Source organism: Pimephales promelas, chromosome 21 (assembly GCF_988280905.1).
Source record: "Pimephales promelas chromosome 21, fPimPro1.hap1.1, whole genome shotgun sequence".
Classification (NCBI taxonomy): domain Eukaryota; kingdom Metazoa; phylum Chordata; class Actinopteri; order Cypriniformes; family Leuciscidae; genus Pimephales; species Pimephales promelas.
In genome coordinates this window covers 987,980-1,010,894 of record NC_142789.1, presented here as the reverse complement: position 1 = coordinate 1,010,894, position 22,915 = coordinate 987,980, and the positions used below count along the sequence as shown (strand labels likewise).

General features: G+C 37.3%; 1 protein-coding gene across 3 annotated transcripts in view; it reads right to left on the bottom strand.

Moving 5' to 3' along the window:
* Nucleotides 1–22,915, bottom strand: part of fhit (fragile histidine triad diadenosine triphosphatase) — a 290,918-nt gene that overhangs the window by 52,053 nt on the left and 215,950 nt on the right. For 2 of the 3 annotated variants that reach the window (XM_039656259.2, XM_089124976.1), the window contains 3 exons: nt 17,924–18,069; nt 15,357–15,386; nt 1,562–1,630 (listed from right to left, as the gene is read on the bottom strand). In XM_039656259.2, the coding sequence (XP_039512193.1) occupies nt 1,562–1,630; nt 15,357–15,386; nt 17,924–18,069 (245 nt within the window). The remainder of the gene's footprint in view (nt 1–1,561; nt 1,631–15,356; nt 15,387–17,923; nt 18,070–22,915) is intronic. The other variant, XM_089124977.1, reaches the window with a different exon arrangement.

The window sequence follows — 22,915 nt, the reverse complement described above, 5'->3', positions numbered from 1 at the left end:
ATTTATCATGCACCGGTCAACCACTGTTGATGAAGCCCTTCATTTCTCTCCAAGTGCTTTTGGGAATTAAAAACAACCAGGCTTATAAATGGGTTGAGAGGAATATTCATATGAACCTGCTGATATTCAGGCTAGCATTAGTAGAACATACTTCAATATTAAATATACAGGACAGAAAACACTCGGAAGGATTCCATTGGATGCATTAAATATGGACTGTAATATACTTTTAAAATACAGATCGATATTTATATAGCCAAATTTAAGCAACATTATTCACATCATCAATTATATGCACATATGCACATTTTCAAATAAAACAAATTGCAATAATCCCGGATGGATGGGTGGATGGGTTGGTGGGTGGGTGGATGGATGGATGGATGGATGGATGGATGGATGGATGGATGGATAGATGGATGGGTGGATGGATGGATAGATGGATGGGTGGATGGATGGATGGATGGATGGGTGGATGGGTGGATGGATGGATGGATGGATGGATGGATGGGTGGATGGATGGATGGATAGATGGAAGGGTGGATGGATGGATGGATGGATGGAAGGGTGGATGGATGGATGGATGGATGGATGGATGGGTGGATGGATGGGTAGGTGGGTGGGTTTTTGGGTGGATGGATGGATGGGTGGGTGGGGGGGTGGATGGATGGATGGGTGGATGGATGGGTAGGTGGGTGGGTGGGTTTTTGGGTGGATAGATGGGTGGGTGGGGGGATGAGTAGATGGGTGGCTTTTTGGGTGGATGGATGGGTGGGTGGATGGGTGGGTGGGGGGATGCATGGATGGGTAGGTGGGTGGGTTTTTGGGTGGATGGATGGGTGGGTGGGTGGGTGTATGGGTGGGTGGGGGGATGGATGGATGGATGGGTGGGTGGGGGGATGGATGGATAGATGGGTGGATGGATGGGTAGGTGAGTGGGTGGGTGGGTGGGTGGATCGATGAATGGATGGATGGGTGGATGGACGGGTGGATGGGTGGATGGATGGTGGGTGGGTGGATCGATGGATGGGTGGATGGGTGGATGGGTGGATGGGTGGTTGGATGTATGGATGGATGGATGGACAGGTGGATGGATGGATTATGAACAAAGCGCAATGCACGACTGACTTTAGACCTTGTGTTTTCTGGTCAGTGCCGGGATTGTTTTCTGGAAGTGTAAAATAGCACCAGGGAATGTTTGTGCCGAAACACGCCTCCTTTCTGCGCTGACCCATTTACCCCTAGTTTACCGACGTGCGTCTGTGGAGGGAAAAGCCAGCTTTGCGCGGGTGCAAAATACGAATGACACATGCGTCAGTGTACAAAAGTCAATTGCACCGGCTGCAAGATAGAGCCCATTGTGTTAAAAGAAGGAAAGACGTGCAAACAGGTTTGGAATTACATCATTTTCCTTTTGTGATGAGCTATTCTTTTAAGAACTAATTTAGATGTAAATTTGACTTGCATGATGACAGTGCGTAGTCCCAAGTACTGACAGAACGTACAGTATGAGACAGTATGTGATACATGAACTAGAACATGTAAGACAGTTAAACCTCACCTCATCATAGATGCTGTCATTCTTCTCGAAGTCTCCAGCCCTTCTCGGAAGCACGTGGACATGGACATGCTGTAATTACAAGACGAAACGAGTGGTGGTTAATCGAAAAACTCAGAGAATGTCAGAGAAAGTAAGGACAGGTACACTCAACCAGCCTCCATATCCCTTCCTTCATTACAACAGTCTTCTGGCAGCTTTTCACTGTTAACTTCTCTTAAATCATGCAAGAGTTACTGTAAATTCCACGGAGCGTGCATCCGTAAACCTCTAAGACTACTTCTTTTAGGATTTTAAAACTTAAATTGACTTTGTCAGATGTCCTCAGTGAATTCCCTTCTGCAATATGCTGTCACAAACTTGGCCATCTGCACAGTTAGTTTGCACAATTGTGCTTTCCTCGGCTGCACATTAGCAACGTAATTTGAGTCCCAGCAGAACACGCTCCCATTTAATCAACAAAACATTAGCTATTGTGTATGTGTCAACACAACAGTCTTTTCAATCATATTTTTGTGCGCATTATCATAGGGCTAGGTGCATTATCTAGGGCAATGATCATGCATTTATTTAGCAAAGTCATGTGGTATGACCAACAAAGTCAGAGGATTATATCATAGAACTATATGTATGTTAAGGTCAACAAGTCTATTAACTCTTAAAATCTCTGGCTTTCTGTGTTTTCACTGTTATACGGTAGGGGGCGCTATGACACATCTTCTGAGAGTGCCGAATCTCCTGATCAAATCACATGTGAAGAAGAAGTAGAAACAAGTGATCGCATATAAGCATTTGCATATGTGAAAAAACACGATCAACAACATTATATATAAATCAAAACTCCCTAATGAGACGTCGACCCAGGACTCGATCGACTCATCTGTGTTTTGATCATCGTTCTGAATCTGATCTTTGACAAAAACGCGATTTTTATGCAAAATGTTGCCTTTTTATGAAACTTGCCTACATTCAATTGTTGATTTAAAAAAATGCAAGAAGTTTATAGTTTACAGTTATAGTTTATTTTAAATAACAAGGTTTATTCTGGCGGGGAAAGGGTTAAATTTAAGGATTTGGTGAAACCATTTAAACTATAATGAACTATTTTGATATAAATGATCCATATGTTTGACCTGTTTTTGAATGTTAATTTGATGAGCAAAAATGGAACAGTTCAAGTTTGTAGTTGAAAGCTTAACAAAAGGTACAAGATACAAAAAGAGTTGTAAAACTGCCACTGTTCTTTGAAATTCTCTGTAAAAGATATTTAAATGTAAAATAAATCAAAGTCACACATCAAGACGGAATAAAATGGAGGCCTGTCACCATCCTCCCCCAGTAGTTTTGTAATGTGTGATCATTCGCTATTAATGTATCAGAGCTTTCTGCAAGAAAGACAAGCGACATGACAGTATAATGTGGAGAGCATACATAAAAACCTGCACCAGAGTAGACGAGGGCCCGATGTGATGGGTGTCTCCTTGAAATAAGTCATATAAAGTTTAAACGAACATGACAAAGCCTATTCTGATTGTTTTGTCTAACCTATTTTTAGCCCGACATGAATCAAAACCAAAGATAAACAAACAATATTATCATCTGCCGTCCAAACCGTCAACTTTCTGGAGCTTTTCTCACCGAAAACCAGGGTGTAATAACCTAATTACAGAGCTTTTTAATTCATTTTTCATTAGTCTGTTGTGATAAACAGCTCAGGCTTGGCGAATAAGTATTTATAAATGTTACAAACAAGATAACATGTTTGGAGGCATCTGCTTTGTTGCAATGCATTTTCTATTTAATGAGTGCATTTGCATAATGTCTGCATTATTAAACTCATCTACCTTGAGGAAAGTTTTGGGAAACACAGCACACACACACACACACACAAAGCCATTTCATCAAGAAGACTTGTTAGAGGCCGCTTAGCATGGAGAAGGAAAGCTCAGTAGACCCGAGCGAGTGGCAAAGGGCCGCCGACTGAATAGTGCAGAAAATTGGAAGGATAAAATGGGTGACTTTAACAAGGTGCGGAGAAATAGGGATGGGAGTTTGGGGTCAATACATGATAAAGAGTGTGGATTACCATGCGCATGGTTTTATTAGACTAGTTTTATCAAGTGTGTAAGCATTCGAAGAAAAGTAGCAGACATATTTAAGGACAAAAATTGAAAATCTGTCATTACGAACATGTTATTCTAAAATGCATTTGACTTTTTTTGGTGGATCACAAAACCGTTTGTTTTTTATATGGGTGGTTGATCATGATTTCACTTTTCTAACTGTACTAGTGAGTGTGTAATGTTGCTGTTTGAGCATAAACTACATCTGGAAAGTTATAATGCTCAAAGTTGCTGTTAAACAAATCGTTTTTTAAGGAGTACAACAAACGGCGCCTTAGTGACATCACTAACGCTAAAATTTACATAAACCCCGCCCCCGGGAACACAGTCCATGTTGAGAAGAGGAAGAGCAGTTGTAGTCACTATGCTAATTGAAGATAGCTAACTCCACATCAGCAACATAAATTCATCAACTAACCATTCAGAGACGTCCTACATGTTGTTACTTCTTCTTTAGTCTCTCCATCTTTGACTCACTCCGGTTTAAACATAAAAGGCAGAACAGTTTCTGACATTTTAGCCTGTGTCTGCGTGAGGTAATCCGAGCTGCTAACAAACACACTCTTGAAGCTCCGCCCACTGTGTCGGGAGCTGCAGCTCATTTGCATTTAAAGGGCCAGACACAAAACTTTGTGTTTTTGCTCACCCTCAAAAAGTGACAATGTTGACATGTTATATGAGTATTTTGAGCTAAAACTTCACATACAAACTCTGGGGACATCAGAGGTTTATTTTACATCTTGTGAAAAGGGCATTATAGCTCCCCTTTGAGATTCTACCCAGGCCACTATAATGAAAGTGAATGGGGAAAAACTAAGCATGTGTTGTATACTAAGTGTTTTGTATGAATAGTCTCAGATTGGTCAATATAGCAATCCAGCTGTGCTAAAATACATAGTACCAGCAAACGTCTTGCTAATGTGTATATCCCTCCACAGCAGAACACATTCTGGTTTTGTTTGCTGTACGTGCCAATATATAGCCTACTGTGAAAATGCCTAACAACACACTGTTCACATTCACAATAGCACAGTCTCGAATCGTATTGCTTCTGCATGGCTGAGAAATAAAAACATTAGAAGAATAAAAAAGTAATATTATGATGGATGAAAGCTGAGCAAATAAACTCAAACTGGTGCTTAAACATATATTTTGAATCATCAGGTTTCATTCTGAAGTGTGAATCTCACAACTTATACAATTGTTAATTTACATTTCAAACAAGCTTATAAACACAGAATACCTTTCTTCAAACTTTATTCCACAATGAGAGAGAGAGACAAAAAATCTAAATCTGCAACCAACTTCTACTGGAGTAAAGGGTTTGTAAAGTGCCTGCTCTTCTAATTAAAACAGATGTCTTTTAATTAGCTTTTGACGATAAACAAATGTGCAAAATGGCCGCACTGCTATTTATATTGTTTAGGTTAAATTCAGTCAGACGTGTAGACAAATGCATTTTGTCACCAACAGCTGGCCTCCAATTAAGACATAGGGGGTCAAAAGCAATGGAGGCTCACAGCCCAAACTACCTATTAGAGGAACAGACATCCACTGGCATTACATCGGCTCAAAACTTATAATACCTTGCTGGAAAGCATTTTTTTTTTTAAATGTATTTACTTTTGACAAATATGACCTCAAAATGATAGGTCCTGAAAATTGTGATGCCTTCTAATACATATTGTTTTTGGCAGAAATGTAAGGCAATCTAATAGCATTAGATCTAGCAATAGCATCTAAGAGCAAAGAGCTCAGTCCAAATAAAATAAATGAGGGAGGGAGTGAGCAAGTGACCAGTGAGTGAGTGAGTGAGTGAGTGAGTGAGTGAGTGAGTGATTGAGTGAGCGAGTGAGCGACTTAATGAGTGACTGAGTTTAGGCCCCATTTACACTGCATGATTCAAGTGACCCAAATCATGTGTCACAGATCGGAAATGACCGGTAAACATGTAAGCAGGAAAATACCGCATGGATTCCGATTTTCTCAGATCGGATTCAGGCCTCACTCATATGTGGTAATGAGTCAGATATGAATCAGATACATGTATTTGCGGGTGCCATGTAAGCAGACAAATCGGATATTCCCCAGTAAATGTGAGTCGCGAATACATCATTAAAAACAGGGATGCCAACTGAGATCACATGACTTATTATAGGCTCGATAGTGAGTGAGTGAGTGAGTGAGTGAGAGAGTTAGAGGGATAGTGAGTGAGTGAGTTAGTGAGTGAATAAGTTAGTGGGATAGTGAGTGAATTAGTAAGTGAGTTAGTGGGATAGTGAGTGAGTGAGTGATTGATTGATTGAGATAGTGGGATAGTGAGTGAGTGAGTGATTGAGATAGTGAGTGAGTTAGTGGGATAGTGAGTGAGTGAGTTAGTGAGTGAGTTAGTGAGTTAGTGAGTGAGTGAGTTAGTGAGTGAATGAGTGAGTGAGTTAGTGAGTGAGTTAGTGGGATAGTGAGTGAGTGAGTGATTGAGATAGTGAGTGAGGGAGTTAGTGGGATAGTGAGTGAGTTAGTGGGATAGTGAGTGAGTGAGTGAGTGAGTGAGTTAATTGGATAGTGAGTGAGTGAGGAGTGAGTTAGTGGGATAGTGAGTGAGTGAGTGAGTGAGTGAGTTAGTGAGATAGTGAGTGAGTGAGTGAGTGAGTGAGATAGTGAGTGAGTGAGTGAGTGAGTGAGTGAGTTAGTGTGATAGTGAGTGAGTGGGTGATTGAGTGAGTGTTTGAGATACCGAGTGAGAGAGTGAGTGGGATAGTGAGTGAGTGATTGAGATAGTGAGTGAGGGAGTTAGTGGGATAGTGAGTGAGTTAGTGGGATAGTGAGTGAGTGAGTGAGTGAGTGAGTGAGTGGGTGAGTGAGTGAGTAAGTGAGTGAGTGAGTTAATTGGATAGTGAGTGAGTGAGGAGTGAGTTAGTGGGATAGTGAGTGAGTGAGTTAGTGAGATAGTGAGTGAGTGAGTGAGTGAGTGTGATAGTGAGTGAGTGAGTGAGTTAGTGAGATAGTGAGTGAGTGAGTGAGTGATTGAGATACCGAGTGAGGGAGTTAGTGGGATAGTGAGTGAGTGAGTGAGTGAGTGAGGGGGATAGTGAGTGAGTGAGTGAACAAGTGAGATAGTGACTGAACAATTCCCTTTCTGAAAAAGAACATTTCCCAAGAATTTTGGCATAAATATGAACACTCAAAAAAAAAAAAACACAAAAAAATATGAACACAAAAAAGAAAAAAAATGTTACCATGCAATTATCTTGCTATAATGTGGCATTTATTTGAGTTAAAATACAGTAAAAATATAAAATATATATTACAAATATACATTAAATAGTGTGTAATATTGTGACATATTGTAACTGTTTTCTATCTCCATATTAAAATGTAACGTATTCTTGTCATTGCAAAGCTGTTTTTTTCAGCATTCATCACTTCAGTCTTTATTTTAATATGCTGAGTTTGTGCTCAAGAAACATTTCTCATAATTATCAGTGTTGAAAACAGCTTTCATGACTAATACTTGTGTGTAAACATTTGGTAATACTTTGATGGTCCCATTCTGTTTACTAACATTGCAGCCGCATGCTAACAGAGTATTAGTTGAGTACTAGAGGTAGGGTTAGGGTTAGTAGAATAAGCTGACATGAACTTTGAAAGTTAATCTGATCACTTTAATAATAAAAAAATATGAAGAGTTCAGATGCAAAAGCCTCTAAACGCCATTTGAAAGTTTCTTCTTTAATGATGATTTTTATCAAACTTTTATATTTAAGTTCAGTAATTTCACTTAAATGGCAATGATAATTACCTATTAATTGTTATTTAAGTGAAATTACTGAATATAAATATACAAGTTTGATAAAAATCATCATTAAAGAAGAAAATTTCAAATGGCATTTAGAGGCTTTTGCATCTGAACTCTTCATATATATGTTAATCGATCCAAGTTGTTTAAACTCAAACAGTGTGAATGCAAAGAGCAACTTCATAGCAGCCAACATTGTGTTCTTACATGAGATTGTTGTTTTCCCTCTTTTTGTTCATGCTGGCCGGATACAGAAACCATTTCCTAAAAGGTCTGCATTTGGTAAGGCTGTAGGAGAGTGGCTATTTGATCGATGTAAATGCAATAACAACAAGACCTCTGGTGAGGTGTGTGTACACCACTGAGCCACAATCATACAGTGAGATACACTTTCTGGACATGTTTTCTCATGGACAGAGAACAACACGGTAATGATAATAACAGAAACACAATCTCTCAGCACATAACTAGCATGGCTGGTCAAAAATAGTCCCGGAACTGTCTGGAACATCATAATGGACCTATACTAAGAGAAGAGCGAATAACCTGAAACTCTCAGATCATGGATGTCCTCACTTATAAATGATGGCTGAACAAGTTCTAAATCCATCGCAAATGGCAAGCCGTTGTTCAGAAGAGTCCAAACACAACTCAGTTATGCTGGTAATGATGAATATGCGCAGGAGTTTTTAACTCTGAACCATCACGCAGTGCAGGCGAGATAAATAACCATCCAAAGCAAGACAAATGACTGAATTCCTAAGTCACTGCGCAGTTTTCTGCTAGATAGAGTATACGGAAACCCAATTTCACCATATGAATACTTAGATCTGTCTTCTGTCTTCATATAGCCCCGGGCAGAGAGGTTAGTGAAATGTATTCTTTTCTATAGAGAGCTGCTCCTTTATTCAATCATAGATCCATTTTTTTGTCGTCCTTGTACTCCCGGCACCGAGCACCTGATTGCAATAATGTGCGTGATAAATGGGCCCAATGCTTTAGCATAGCAGATGTGCTATATGCAAGCCATAATCTGTTTTCATAAAAGAACTAGGCAGGGTTCTAATTTAGAGTAACTCCATGTTTGAAATTAGTTTATAAATCATGGAAAGTGCACTATAGTCGGTTTAAGAACACTGAAAACATACTGTGGGTTTCTGTCCCTTTTGTGCGACCACAGATATGCAGTGTGCTTTTGATGAGGACTGACTTTAGCTGAGTCCGAAATTACTACCAATACAGTCTATTATTGGGTGTAGGAATTTTAGTGAACAATTCTCCTGTAGTTGACTGTTTTATACCCATAATGCATTATCATTTATGGTGAATAACTGTTGTACAAGTCGCTAAACACTATATTGTATTGTTGCTATATTGTATTATTATATGAAGAGTTCAGATGCAAAAGCCTCTAAATGCCATTTGAAATTTTCTTCTTCAATGATGATTTTTATCAAACTTGTATATTTAAGTTCAGTGATTTCACTTAAATAACAATTAATAGGTAATTATCATTGCCATTTAAGTAAAATCACTGAACTTAAATATACAAGCTTAATAAAAATGATCATTCTAGAAGAAAATTTCAAATGGCACTTAGAAGCTTTTGCATCTGAACTCATCATATATACTATAATAACTTGATTTTATAAAGTGACTTAAAAAGCAGCTTCTCAAATTTCTGCATTCAAGATAAACAATGCATAAATGAAAAAAAAGGAAATGCAATAAAACCCAAGCAATAAAATAAAAGAGCAAAAGTCAACCAGAAAATGCTGGGTTGTTTCAACTCAAATTTGGTTCAAATATGGACAAACCCAAATGTTGGGTTAAAAATGCAATTACAAATTTGTAAAGTTGAAAATGAAATTTATGAAAATGATATTTTTAACCCAACATTTGGGTTTGTCCATATTTGACCCAAATTTGGGTTCAAACAACCCAGCATTGTTTAGAGTGTAGTTAACATTAGTTAATGTATTAACGAACAAGAACTATGAGCAACACATTTGTTACCCTATTTATTAATCTATGTTAATGTTACTTAATACACTCTAAACAATGCTGGGTTGTTTGAACCCAAATTTGGGTCAAATATGGACAAACCCAAATGTTGGGTTAAAAATGTAATTTCAAATTCTAACCCAAATTTAACTTTCACTTTCTTTTTTCTAGCAAAAAACCCAAGCAATAAAATAAAAGAGCAAAAGTCAACCAGAAAATCATAATCTAAAATAATGCGTCTTAATTTGAGCTTTGAAAATACGTCTGAGCTTCCCTAAGGTCAGGAGGAAGATCATTCCAAAGGATCACAGGAAGAAAAATATCTGTCACATATCGATCTTCAGCGGGTTTGAGGAACAGCCAACATATTAGATTGTGAAGGGTTAGGGTAAGAGTGATGGTGATAAAAAGATATTAAAGAGAAAAGGGCCTAATACTGAGCCCTGAGGGACACCAGTGAGTGAGTATATTGCCTATAATCCAATTCCAAAAAAAAATAATAATAATAAAAATAAAAAAAAATAGGACACAGTTTGCAGTTTCCTTTATTCCTGAACTAGGCTACTCGTTCACTTTTAACATAATCGTGATATTGTGAAATATTATTACAATTTAAAAGAACTTTGCTTCTATTTTAGTATGTTTAAACTGTGATGCAAAGCTGAATTTTCAGCATCATTACTCCAGTCTTCAGTGTCACATGATCCTGCAGAAATCACTCTACAAGAAACATTTCGTGTTATTATTATCAATATTCAAAACCGTTTTTTGCTCCTTAATATTTTGGAAACTGTGATTTACTATTCAAATGTTTGAGATAAGTAACATAATAATAATAATACATAAATAATATTAACTTAATAAAGAAAATGACATTTTACATAAGATTTATATTTCAAATAAATGTCTTTCTTGTTAACTTTCTACTCATCAGAAAATCTGAAATCCATTTCTTTTTTTTACCACTTTTGTATTGACAATCTACACACCATCTTATTGTGAGCACATACCGGCTGAAAAACTAGCTTGAGCTATTAAATTGGCAAATAAAAATAAAGATTAAAAGAGTCTCCACGGGGACAACTTGGAATCGTTTTTCGCCATTTTCCACACGCTCTATTTGGGGGCATTTTTCAAAGCACATCAAATCAGCCTCTGTAAACTGTCCTGACTGCGAGACTTTGGGGCAATCAATAATTCATGGTGCTTATTTTATACATGATTTAGAAACTGGTCAGGCAAGATGGCAGCTGGCCTTTGCGCTGAATTAAAATCCTGACTATCTGTTTCGAATGAACCGCCTTTATCCCAGACCGACTGTTACAGGTAATCTGGAAACCTCGGCCAAACCCGAATCCCATTCTGTAATGCCGTCGTGGGCAGAAGTGGTGATTTAGATCGGTCTTTGGCAGCGGGCTGGAACTCGAGCATTGCCATTAATCGAATGACAGCAATGCTGTTTTTCTCTGCTGGGGAGGATTGATGTTCCCAGCGTGCTGTGTGGGGCTAATGAGCATGAGGGAGATGAGACGTAGGGGAAAAAGCAGCATTAACAACACCAACAAATAGACAGTACGACCAACAGCTTCCAACCCATCCATTAAGCACTAGTGAATATTTATGGTGCTGCCCAACAATGTTGTGTTTTTTTTTTCTCCTGTTTTTGCTCTTTTATTCACATTTTTCTGGGCGTTTATACAGCCTTTCTTGCAAAACTCCTATGAAAAAATCAACTTTAAAAATGTATAACACACTCTAAAAAATGCTGGGTTGTTTGAACCCAATTTTGGGTAAAATATGGACAAACCCAGCCATTGGGTTAAAAATGTAATTTAAAAATGTAACCCAATGGTTGGGTTTATCCATATTTTACCCAAAATTGGGTTCAAACAACCCAGCATTTTTTAGAGTGCATAAATTAGCAACACTTTCATATAAGTGTCATTACATTCTAAAAAAATGCTGGGTTGTTTCCACTCAAATTTGGGTCAAATATGGACAAACCCAAATGTTGGGTTAAAAATGCAATTACAAAATTGTAAAGTTGAAAATGAAATTTATGAAAATTTTTAACCCAACATTTGGGTTTGTCCATATTTGACCCAAATTTGGGTTCAAACAACCCAGCATTGTTTAGAGTGTTAACATTAGTTAATGTATTAACTAACAAGAACTAACTATGAGCAACACATTTGTTACCCTATTTATTAATCTATGTTAATGTTAATTAATACACTCTAAACAATGCTGGGTTGTTTGAACCCAAATTTGGGTCAAATATGGACAAACCCAAATGTTGGGTTAAAAATGTCATTTCAAATTAACCCAAATTTAACTTTCACTTTCAACTGTACATTTTTTAACATTTGGCTTTGTCCATATTTGACCCAAATTTGGGTTGAAACAACCCGGGATTTAATTAATAAGATTTTAATAAAGTTTTAGCACACTCTAAAAAATGCTGGGTTGTTTTAACCCAATTTTGGGTAAAATATGGACAAACCCAGCCATTGGGTTACATTTTTAAATTATATTTTTAACCCAATTGGCTGGGTTTGTCCATATTTTACCCAAAATTGGGTTAAAACAACCCAGCATTTTTTAGAATGCAAATGTTGAAATTAACATTAAAAAAGATTAATAAATGCGGTATAAGTGCAGTTCGTGCTAACTAATGTAGTTAACTGAACCTCATTGTAAAGTGTTACCAATACAATATAGTTTACTCACTACCGATAACTGCATGCTCATTTGAACCTGTTAATGCCGAGGGAACGTTTACGGAGTCTCAAGGGTCTCAGTGTGTAGCTAATTCTATTTACACAAACCTGTCCTGATGAGTCATGTGACCTTGAGTAAACCAATATAATGACTTCAGTCATGCCAATTTGCCACAGATGAATGTGGGTGAGTGGGGAGATCTAGGAAATGTAATTAGCAGGCTGTTGCCGTTTCCTTTTCCTGTAAACATTTTTTTTCCCCCGAAATAACTTATTCATAATTAGTTCCTTACAGAATGCACAGCAAAATCGACTAAGACGTGACATTCTAATTAAGATAATAACTTGATTTTATATAGTGACTTAAAAAGCAGCTTCTCAAATTGCTGCATTCAAGATAAACAATTCAATGCAAAAAGGAAATGCAATAAAAACCCAAGCATTAAAATAAAAGAGCAAAAGTCAACCAGAAAAATCCTAATCTAAAATAATGTGTCTTAATTTGAGCTTTGAACATACCATAAGTCTGAGCTTCCCTAAGGTCAGGAGGAAGATCATTCCAAAGGAAAATATCTGTCACATATCGATCTTCAGCGGGTTTGAGGAACAGCCAACATATTGTGAAGGGTTAGGGTAAGAGTGATCACAAAAGATGCCCAAGTGGTGATAAAAATATATAAAAGAGAAAAGGGCCTAATACTGAGCCCTGAGGGACACCAGTGACTGAAAACCGATCTCAGACCTCTGACCACCAAAGAAGTGAGCTGCAATGGTTAGTTAAACCATTGGATTTAAGTCTGTAAGTACTTAGTAAGTAAGGTAAGTAAAATATATGACTTGCAATCCAATTACAATAAATTGTAAAGAATCATATGCATACACTCGGTTGAGTAACAATTTTAAATGAAGTTCATTTTTCTTCACACAATAGTGAATAGATGGAATCAGTATAATACATGCTTAAATATTAAATGCTTGAGAGTTTCAATAAACTAAAGTGTTTCAAATGTTAGTTTATATGGAGCCTTATGCAATTGTATAAATATTTTGCTTAAAAAATAGGTATTATTATCCAAGCCACTTTCACTGTGTGAGAACAATCAGTTCAGTCACTGAATAAATATTGTTTTATTTTTAATAGAAGAAAGAAAGTCACACAGGTTTTGAAAGGCTTGGAGGTAAATTACAGCCGTAAAAAATAATTTGCTCGTGATTTCAATAGGAATCCGCACAATTTCGTGCGAGGGCAATATACGTCCCACACAGACTCCGCATCAGGTTCAGTTGGTCATGCAATTATCAGATTGATCAACAAAGTTTTGTGTGAGATGTGCTTCAGACAACAGACAATGGGCCTTCATGAGGCCACGATTCCCCCCTCCCAAAGTGCAGTCGGCATCTGAAGAGGATTTGGGGTCAGTTGCATATCTGTCCTCATGTAAATAAAATCTTTAACTCTCAGTCTGTAATGAAAGCAGATTATAGAGGCTGTGATAATAGCCTTCAGACACATTCTCGATCCACAAAACTTGACCTCTCATCACTGAGCTCTCACACATAACAAATACTGATGAATATCTGAGTAAACACAAGGCTGCGCTTTTAAATGGATGCCTATCAGGGAAACGCTATGATATTGACTTAAATGTGCTTGTTAAGTAGGCGAAATTCTAACAGCTCTTTCATTTTCTGAAGAGCTGGCGCTGCGACTGAGGAAAACATGCCACTTATTTATTTTAAGACCTCTTCAAACCTCTATAATAACACTCAAATGAAAAGACATTTTCAGCTGGGATTAAAGTGACTTTACATATATATATATATATTAAAAAAATAATAATAATAACTGAAAGAGGTGTTTATAGCAGTGGAGAGACTCTGATGTTTCCTTCTTTCTGAAGCTAATTAATTGACTACAAGTAGCATGTTCCACAATCCAACGATATGCATTGGAATTCAGACCAATCCCACCGCAATTAACATAATTAACACCACTGCCATTTTAATACAGCTCCACACCTCAGGCCACATGCAAGCTGCTATACATGCATAATTAATACGCCTTACCACATGCAATTAAATATGACTTCACACGTGAAATAAAATATGACTGATGTATTCAATTAGATAATATGCGCAAAGTAGTCCAGCAAATGTGGAAAGGCCACAAAAATAACTCAAAATCACTGACTGAGCTGCTCGGAGTGTACGGGGACAGATAAAGGTTATTGTCATTTGTTTTGTTCTTAATAAACATCCCTGGTCTTATTATAAATGAATCATTACTGCGAATTATTAATTTAAAAAATCTGTCTTTGTAATATTGTTGATCATAAAAGTGTAATCACGATCCTTCAAAATCCTACATTTTGTATTGTAGAAAAAATTGTCATATTGACTTGATTTATTGCAACTTTATATTGAACGTAAAAGTCGATTTGAGGTCGGAATTTATGTAATATAAAGCGTAAAAATTAGAGAGACGGGTTAAGTTGAGGAAGTAGTGAGTAGAATGTGTACTGTATATTTATTTTATTTGAAGGTCATTATAATATATTCAATTATTATAATAATAAGTTTATTCGATTTTTACGTCTAACATCAAATCTGGGTCCTGGAGAACTAAAAACCTTTCAAGTTTGTAAATGTTCACAACAGGGTTATTGTTATATAAAACACAAAAACCCTGAAATAAATCATTACTTAAAGCAAAACATAAAAATGAATACGCTTTATCTAATCAATAAATCAAAACACTTTTTTACCATAATACACGATTTATAAACATATACAAAATACTATATTAATTATACTAAAATAAAACTGTATCCCAAAAAAATGTAACAATAAATGGACACATTTCTTAAGAATAGCCAGAAAGAGCACGGAGCGATGCGATCCCGCCGCTAGCACAGCTTTGGGCAAAGTCAGAGAAACCAAGAGCTTTCCGAATGTGCAGTCGGCCGTCTCAGAGCGAGCCAGTGTCACTATGCCCACAAGATATGGACACGGCTTTTTAAGCCAGACACACGCATAATAACTGACATGCTCGAAGGGTTCAGGACTGTAAATGAAATACAATTATTATTTAATACAAGATAAGTGTCACAGAAGCCTCATGATAAATTTAGAGGGAGCGCTTATTAAGACCCTACCTTCACCGTCTGTCCTGCCTCGGGTCCGTCCTATTGGGAACAGAAGAAGATAATTAGTTGGGAATTCAAATTCAGGAATACCTCTGTCAATAATTCAACAGCATTTTAATTTCAAATGAATCGCAGCACTTTCACGTGAGCGTGTGAATGTCAAAGGGCCCATTTCCTTCTTTTTTCCCCTTCTTTTTTTTTGGGTCTGTTAATGCTTTTGAGCATAGAGAACATTAAAAAGTTTAAGTTTAAAAAAATAATTAAATGATTATTATAAGTGCATACTGTAGAATTAAAGTCAAGGTCATTATTGGAAATAATGCAACAAAGTGTTGTTGTTTTTTTGGGATGTACAGCAGATATAAGGAAATAGTGTCATTGTCCAGCTTAAGTAAGTTCAGTGTTGATTCATTTCTCTTGTAAAAAAAAAAAAAAAGAATAATAATTTAGTTAATTTATCTATACAGCTGCTCTGGAGAAATCAGTGATGTCATTATGCAGATCAGCCCAATTCTCATACAGTGGTGTCCATGTTTACAGATCAATAATATTTGTGGATATGACACTTTGCATTATATGAAATATCTTTGGGGACTATTTGTAGTGGAGATGGGTGGTACCTGCACTGAAGCGACTGCCATGTGATTGGTTGATTAGATAATTGAACAGGTGTTCCTAATAATCATTTAGATGAGTGTATTTGTTTAGTGTTCTCTCACTTTTAATTTATGAAAATGAAACACCTCAGTTGCGTCACCTTTTTGGAGAAAGAGATGTATTTACTTATGAAAGCAAGGAAATCTAATCTCATTTCTACTCAAAACAAAGGACATTGATTATTCTCTTTTGTCTGATAATCGAAATGCTTTTCTTTTGTTGGTTTGTGTCTTGAAATAGGAAACAATTTGGCATTAGCATTCAAAATCTAACAGTTAAAAAGTCACACAGTGAGTAGGAAACAAGCAGCATTTTTGTTTTTTAATTGTAATTATATCAGATTTTTTTTTGAAGAGCTATAAGAAAAAGCAACCCCGAAAGTGTTTTTTTTTTTTTTTAGGCAACTCTTAAACATGTATGAATGCGACTGCATTATGCATGAAAGCACATGTCGACCTCGGGTCCTGGAGGTCCACGGTCCTGCAGGAGATGCTCAAATCAAGGCTGCGTTTAAGTCTAATTTTTTTTTAATGCCGTTCCCTCACTATCTTCACTCGGATGCACGTCGTTGTTTGCATTGCATGAGTGCCCATACTGCCGGAACACTTGCCATGTGTTTAAATGGAGATCTCTCTAAGCCCTTGATAACGTGGAATCTGATTTAGACATGATTTATAGTTATTTCATTGTTTATAGTAATGATTTAAGGATACTCAAGTTTGTTCTGTTCAATAAGTGTTTATCTTGAATTATTACTTATAATATACAAGTTATTCTTATGTTAACTTTATAAATAAAAAAAAAATAAATAAAAAAAATAAAAAAACAGTAAAGACTTGAGGTGTGCCATGACCTGAAGGAGGACTTTTAGGAAATATACTAAACTGCCTTTTACTATCTATTACATCACAGAAAGCTTGTTTAATATGTGTATATTATAGGGTGTTCTGGGTGATTGACAGGTGGTTGCTAGGGTTCTCTTGGTGGTTACTATGGTGTTGCTAGGTGGTTGCTAGGGTAGTCTGCTGGTTGCTAGGGTGTTGCTAGGTGGTTGAAAGGGTGTTCTGGGTAGTTAATATGTGGTTGCTAGGCAGTTGATAGGATATTCTGGGTGGTTGCTATGGTGGTTGCTAGGCAGTTGCTAGGGTGTTCTAGGTGGTTGCTAGGCAGTTGCTAGAGTGTTCTGGGTGGTTGCTAGGGTATTTTGGATGGTTGCTATGGTGCTGCTAGGTGTTTGCTAGGGTATTCTGGGTGGTTTCTAGGGTGTTGCTAGGTGGTTGATAGGGTGTTCTGTGTGGTTAATATGTGGTTTCTAGGCAGTGTATAGGGTGTTCTGGGTGGTTGCTATGGTGGTTGCTAGGCAGTTGCTACTAGGGTGTTCTTGGTGGTTGCTATGATGTTACTAGGTAGTTGCTAGGGTATTTTGGGTGGTTGCTATGGTGCTGCTAGGTGGTTGCTAGGGTATTCTGGGTGGGTGCTATGGTGTTGCTAGGCGGTTGCGAGGGTATTCTGGGTGGTCTCTAGGGTGTTGCTAGGGTTTTCTGGGTGGTTGCTATAGCAGATTTTGCTATTTTTTTTGCAAAGTTTTGTTTATGTTAGAGTTCTGAAAATTGCATATCAAATATGATACAGCAGAGCTTGTAGGGTTAAGATAAATTAAGAAATAAAATATTTTGACACATTTAGGTTGTCAAATGTTAGTGGAACATGTTTAATGTGATTCTCTACACCTGTGGTCACTTTGCCTGGACACCTGTGTGAAATTGAGGAGAACTGACATCAAAAATCACATTGTAAATGTCTCAGAAAACTGAAGGTAGTTTGCAGGTGCCATTTAGTTTGATATTTTGCATCTGATGCAATTATATATTTACATTCTGAAAGAGTAAATGCTAAATGTTAACTGAACTCCTCCATACCTGCATGGCGATGGTTAGAGAGGACGCCTGGAAGTGTTTCTCGATTGCATCGGCTACTCTCTGTGTGGTCATGAACAGATCCGACACCTCTTCAGGACGAAGATCCCGAAACCGCTCAACGACGCGGAGGGGACACACTAGGACATCTGTAAGAGGAGCTTGTCAAGGGAAAAACATCTGAATCGAGAAAAAATACATAAAATACATATACATCAAAATATGAGAATAACTGGGCTACATTCAATTCAAGTTCTATAGAAAAAAAAAAAACTGTGACATGAGCTTCACATTTTTGATTCTACCTTAGAATGCATTACTTTAAATATGTTTTTTTTTTTTTGTTAAAAGAATATTTTGAGTTAAACTCAATCAAAAACACTGGTTGCATAATGTTGTTAACCACAAAAATCTATTTATGCACGTCCCTTCTTTTGTTTAAAAAAGCAACATGCGTGTTAACATGATTGTATGGTGTTAACGTGATTTTATTGGTTTCGACTACAGTTATATCCAATTTTGGCCCTTGCCCTTGCCCTTGTTTGGCCAGCCTAAAACCATAAATTGGCTGTAAAAACTTAAAAAGAAATTGTATCAAAAAATACACAGAAAAGAAAAGCATTTGTTTTTGTGCATCACATTTCAGCTTTTAAAATGGCCTAATTTCCTTAAATTTTGGTTGATATTTTTTTTTCTTTGTGGTAATTAACATTATGCCACAAATGCTGCTGATTGAGCCTAACTTACTGAAGTTGTATTTACAGTAACGCAAAACATTCCTTTAGCCTTTGTAACAGAATCACCAATGACTGACAAAGTGTTTTCTAATACAATGAAAAGGTATTGCAGAATTTGAAAAGAACAAATCCCTTAACACGCAAGAAATGGAGACAAACATTACAGAAGGGCCCGTATCACCGAACTCAATCCAGACGAGAGGAAAAGTCTGTATAACTACACACACAAAACCAGGCTGAACATATAAATGAAGAAAGGAGCCGTGGACCCTGATTTCTTCTGTCCCTGCCCTGAATACTAATAAAGTGAGATCTACAGAACACACACACACACAAACCCACATCCTTCTACACAAGCAAAATAGAGCAGAGCGTCCGTGCCAGACAAATTATTGGAATATCAATGGTCCTGATGTTGGAGAGATAGGCCCAATTTGAATTGGAAATGGATGAATGATTCTGATAGGCATCAACACTCAGAAGAGAAAAGTCCTCCTTCACACACCCATTTGACTCCAAACAGCTTTTATTAAAGAAGATTCATAACGTCTCATATCATACGTCTAATTTTTTTTTATTGTTGTTTTCTTCCTCCCAAACGCTCCGTTTCTATCCTTCCTGTCCTTCAACTGTTGTAACAAATCAAAAAAACATTTCACAGCAAATCAAATGCATCATTGATGTGTAATAACCTCACACTTTTGAATATTGCTAATACAAACAATCTGCCCTTGAAACTCTTAGCCAATCAGATTAAAGGACCAAACATGTTTGAATTTCACCACTAATACTACCATCATGCTGCCGATAAATGTTAATAAGTTAGTAGCATTCATTTTTAGTTAGGAGCTTCCTAGTTTATTTTTGCTTGAAATTTGCATGGAATAAAAATTCAATTATTCAAAAAAAAAAAATCAACTTTTTTTTAATGCATAGTTTTGATCCTATTATGAACAGTTCACCCATGTCAAAATTGTTTTTTGACTTTGACAATTTTTAATCAAAGTGTCATAACTCGACCTTCAGGTGAAACAAAAAAAAAAAATCAACAGCCAAGGACAGACTCAAGTCCCCGCCCAACATTTTTTCAATAATTCGTTTCACTTAAATATGGAAAAAAAAAAACTGTCGTTACTTTAGTTATATTGTGAATTTTATAATGCATACATGGCACACGGATTAAAAAAAGATGTTAATTTTCAATTATTTTGAAATTTTATCTATACTTTTTGGTGTTGAATAAAAAGTACATTTTATAATAGAGTACTTCGTATCGTTTCATGCAACTCATTTAGTCTGTTAAACGCCGCCCCTTTCTTACAATCGACTGGAAGCTCACATTCAGATCTGCCTCCATCCAATCAGCAACCGATGGATCGAATCAAGTCCCCGCCCTACATTTAACTTGCCTCACTACACGCTACTTCCATTTCATTGTGACTTCAAGCTTTTGTGAATTCCTGAGAACTCAAACTCTATAAAATCAGAAAGGTCATTAAACAAGTCATTGTTGGCCACTGTTCAAAGAAATCAGAAACTCTAGAATTAGAGCATGGAAAAGTAAGCAAACTCAATACTTAAGAGGGTAAACCTACTAGTGGGACCCACACTCCAAGTAGACTTACAAATAATTTAACTAGATTTAGCTTTCCACAAACAGTCAGACATTTGTAAAATCCCAATTTTATAAACTCTGCAAGATATTGAAATGCATGTTCAAATGTAATGTGAATACTGCAGTAAATGGACTTCTTCAAACACTTTTTCCATACATTCATAAATCAGTGTGATGTCTGTTACACCACCACAAAAAACAAAACTTGAATACATTCTCACAATTTAAATTTATTCTTACAGCCAGACAGAAATAGATCATACTGTGAGTACATTAGGCCAGTATGGGCACATCAGTACCGAATCCATCCCGGGAGTCTCCGCAAGAGGCACAAGAGATACGCTTTGGCTTTCACATCCATGCTCGCTGTAATCAGATACTGCATTAACTGGTGTCTTTCTCCACAACATGGATTTCCACGCACATGTCACTGGGGATGAGGGGAAAAATTGCTTTCATCTCTTTCTCTTTGCACATTTACAGTCCTTTTCTGATGCCTCCTTTCAAACATCTGACCTTGATCCTTATTATTCTACTGAAACATTGACGGATCTACAAAAGAACCCCGGTACACGTGCAAACCGAGCAGCTGGGTAATGTGATTGGACAATAACCACATAAAGAGGAAGGCATGGAAATAAATAAGGTAGAAAAACGGAGATGCCATTAGAAGCGCCAACGGATTGCAAATCCCCAATTAGCTCTTGGAATCACATTTGGGAGCTATACAGTTAGCTGAAAATTAAAATGGCAGAAGCCATGGCAGGCAACAGGGTGAAATTTAATGCAACAATTAGCGCTTAGCACAGGGAACGTGACCTCTCTGATAGAGTCGGACTGTGAGCTCGGGATCCAGTTATGCGGGTCAATACAGTGCTAAATGTGACACATGAAGTCTCCACCTCATAATTTCAGAGCGGTGTGACCCGTCGATTAACAGAGGGACTCTTGCACTATGCATGCGGTGTTTTTTAGTTTGCTTGTGCGATTGCAGTTTTCCCCTTAAAATAAACATAAAGCTTAAAGGAGTAGTTCACTTTTGAAAGAAATTTTGCTGATAATTTACTCGCCCCCGTGTCATCCAAGATGTCCATGTCTTTCTTTCTTTAGTCGAAAAGAAGTTAAGGTTTCAGGATTTTCTCCATATAATGGACTTCAATGGGAACCAAACGGTTCAAGGTCCAAATGAGAGTTTCAGTGCAAACTGTTCAAAGGGCTTTAAACAAGTCCAGACGATGAATAAGGGTCTTATCAAGCGAAACGATCGCTCATCTAATAAATAAATAACAAAGTTTAAGTTTTATAAGCTCAAATGCTCGCCTTGATCTGTACTGTGTGATTCTCCTGTTCAAACTCGTTCATCAAAATGAATGAATCTTTTTTTCGAGTCATTTGGTTCATTCAACGAACGAATTGAGTTGGAAAAAGATTTGTTCATTTTGATGAACAGGAGAGTCACGAACGCGCATCACAGAACAGAGCAAGGCGAGCATTTGAGCTTATAAAACTTAAACTTTGTTATTTATTTATTAAATGAGCGATCGTTTCGCTTGATAAGACCCTTATTCATCGTCTGGACTTGTTTAAAGCCCTTTGAACAGTTTGCACTGAAACTCTCATTTGGACCTTGAACCGTTTGGTTCCCATTGAAGTCCATTATATGGAGAAAATCCTGGAATGTTTTCATCAAAAACCTAAATTTCTTGCACTGAAGAAAGAAAGACATGGAAATCATGGATGGCTAGGTTTTTTTTTTTTTTTAAGTGAACGACTCCTTTAAAAATAAAAGGTGCAAAGAGGTAGAGATTTTCTCTCTCTCTCTCCCTCCTGCTTTCTATTTTCCCTCCAGCTCAAGTTGACGTTTAATAGGACTATTTTGGACGCACAAAAAAAGCCGGACACGAACTGAGCGATACAGACAGTCTTTTAGCCTGTGATGAACTCAGCGGGGGGAAAATGAATCAAACTGCCTTCATATGCTTCACACCCTAACTGCAAGTCTGTCAGAACAAAGAGATCTCACACACAGCTACTAATCCAGCCTGTCTGCCTTATTACAGGCCGCCTAAACCGGCCAAAACATGCCAGCCGCCCGCCGGAGTGACAGAACTGCTGGCAAAGGGCTTTTTTTTTTTTCTTGCAAAACATCTTTTTCAGCATTTCAAAGATGCCAAGAAAAAAAGAGAGACGGCGAGATAGAAGAGAACGTCAATCTGCTATTTATCAACCATCCAAACCGGCTCTTCAATATGCCAATTGAACCCCTCATCATTCTGTGTTGTCCTCAGTGCAAAAACAGTCATTGCAGACAAATGGCTTTTTAATTGCAGCACGAATCCCTGCAATCACAAGATCCTAACTTTTATGACATCAATCATCTAAACGTTTTAATATAAGCTCTGACTAATTCAAAAGCCTGGCGCGGTCATTATATTTTATGTGCCGTTCGCATCATATAGACGCGTTTACCCTCTGCACAGATGCAAACACAAGCACACAAACAGCAATTAAACCTATAAAAAGGAACCAGCGCCGTTAAACAGCATGCCAGGCGAAAGAGATGTTCTGGCAAGAGCGTCGATTGGATTTCAACTTGGGGGGTGGAATTAGTTTCACAGTTTTGATTAAAATATTGACAATTTG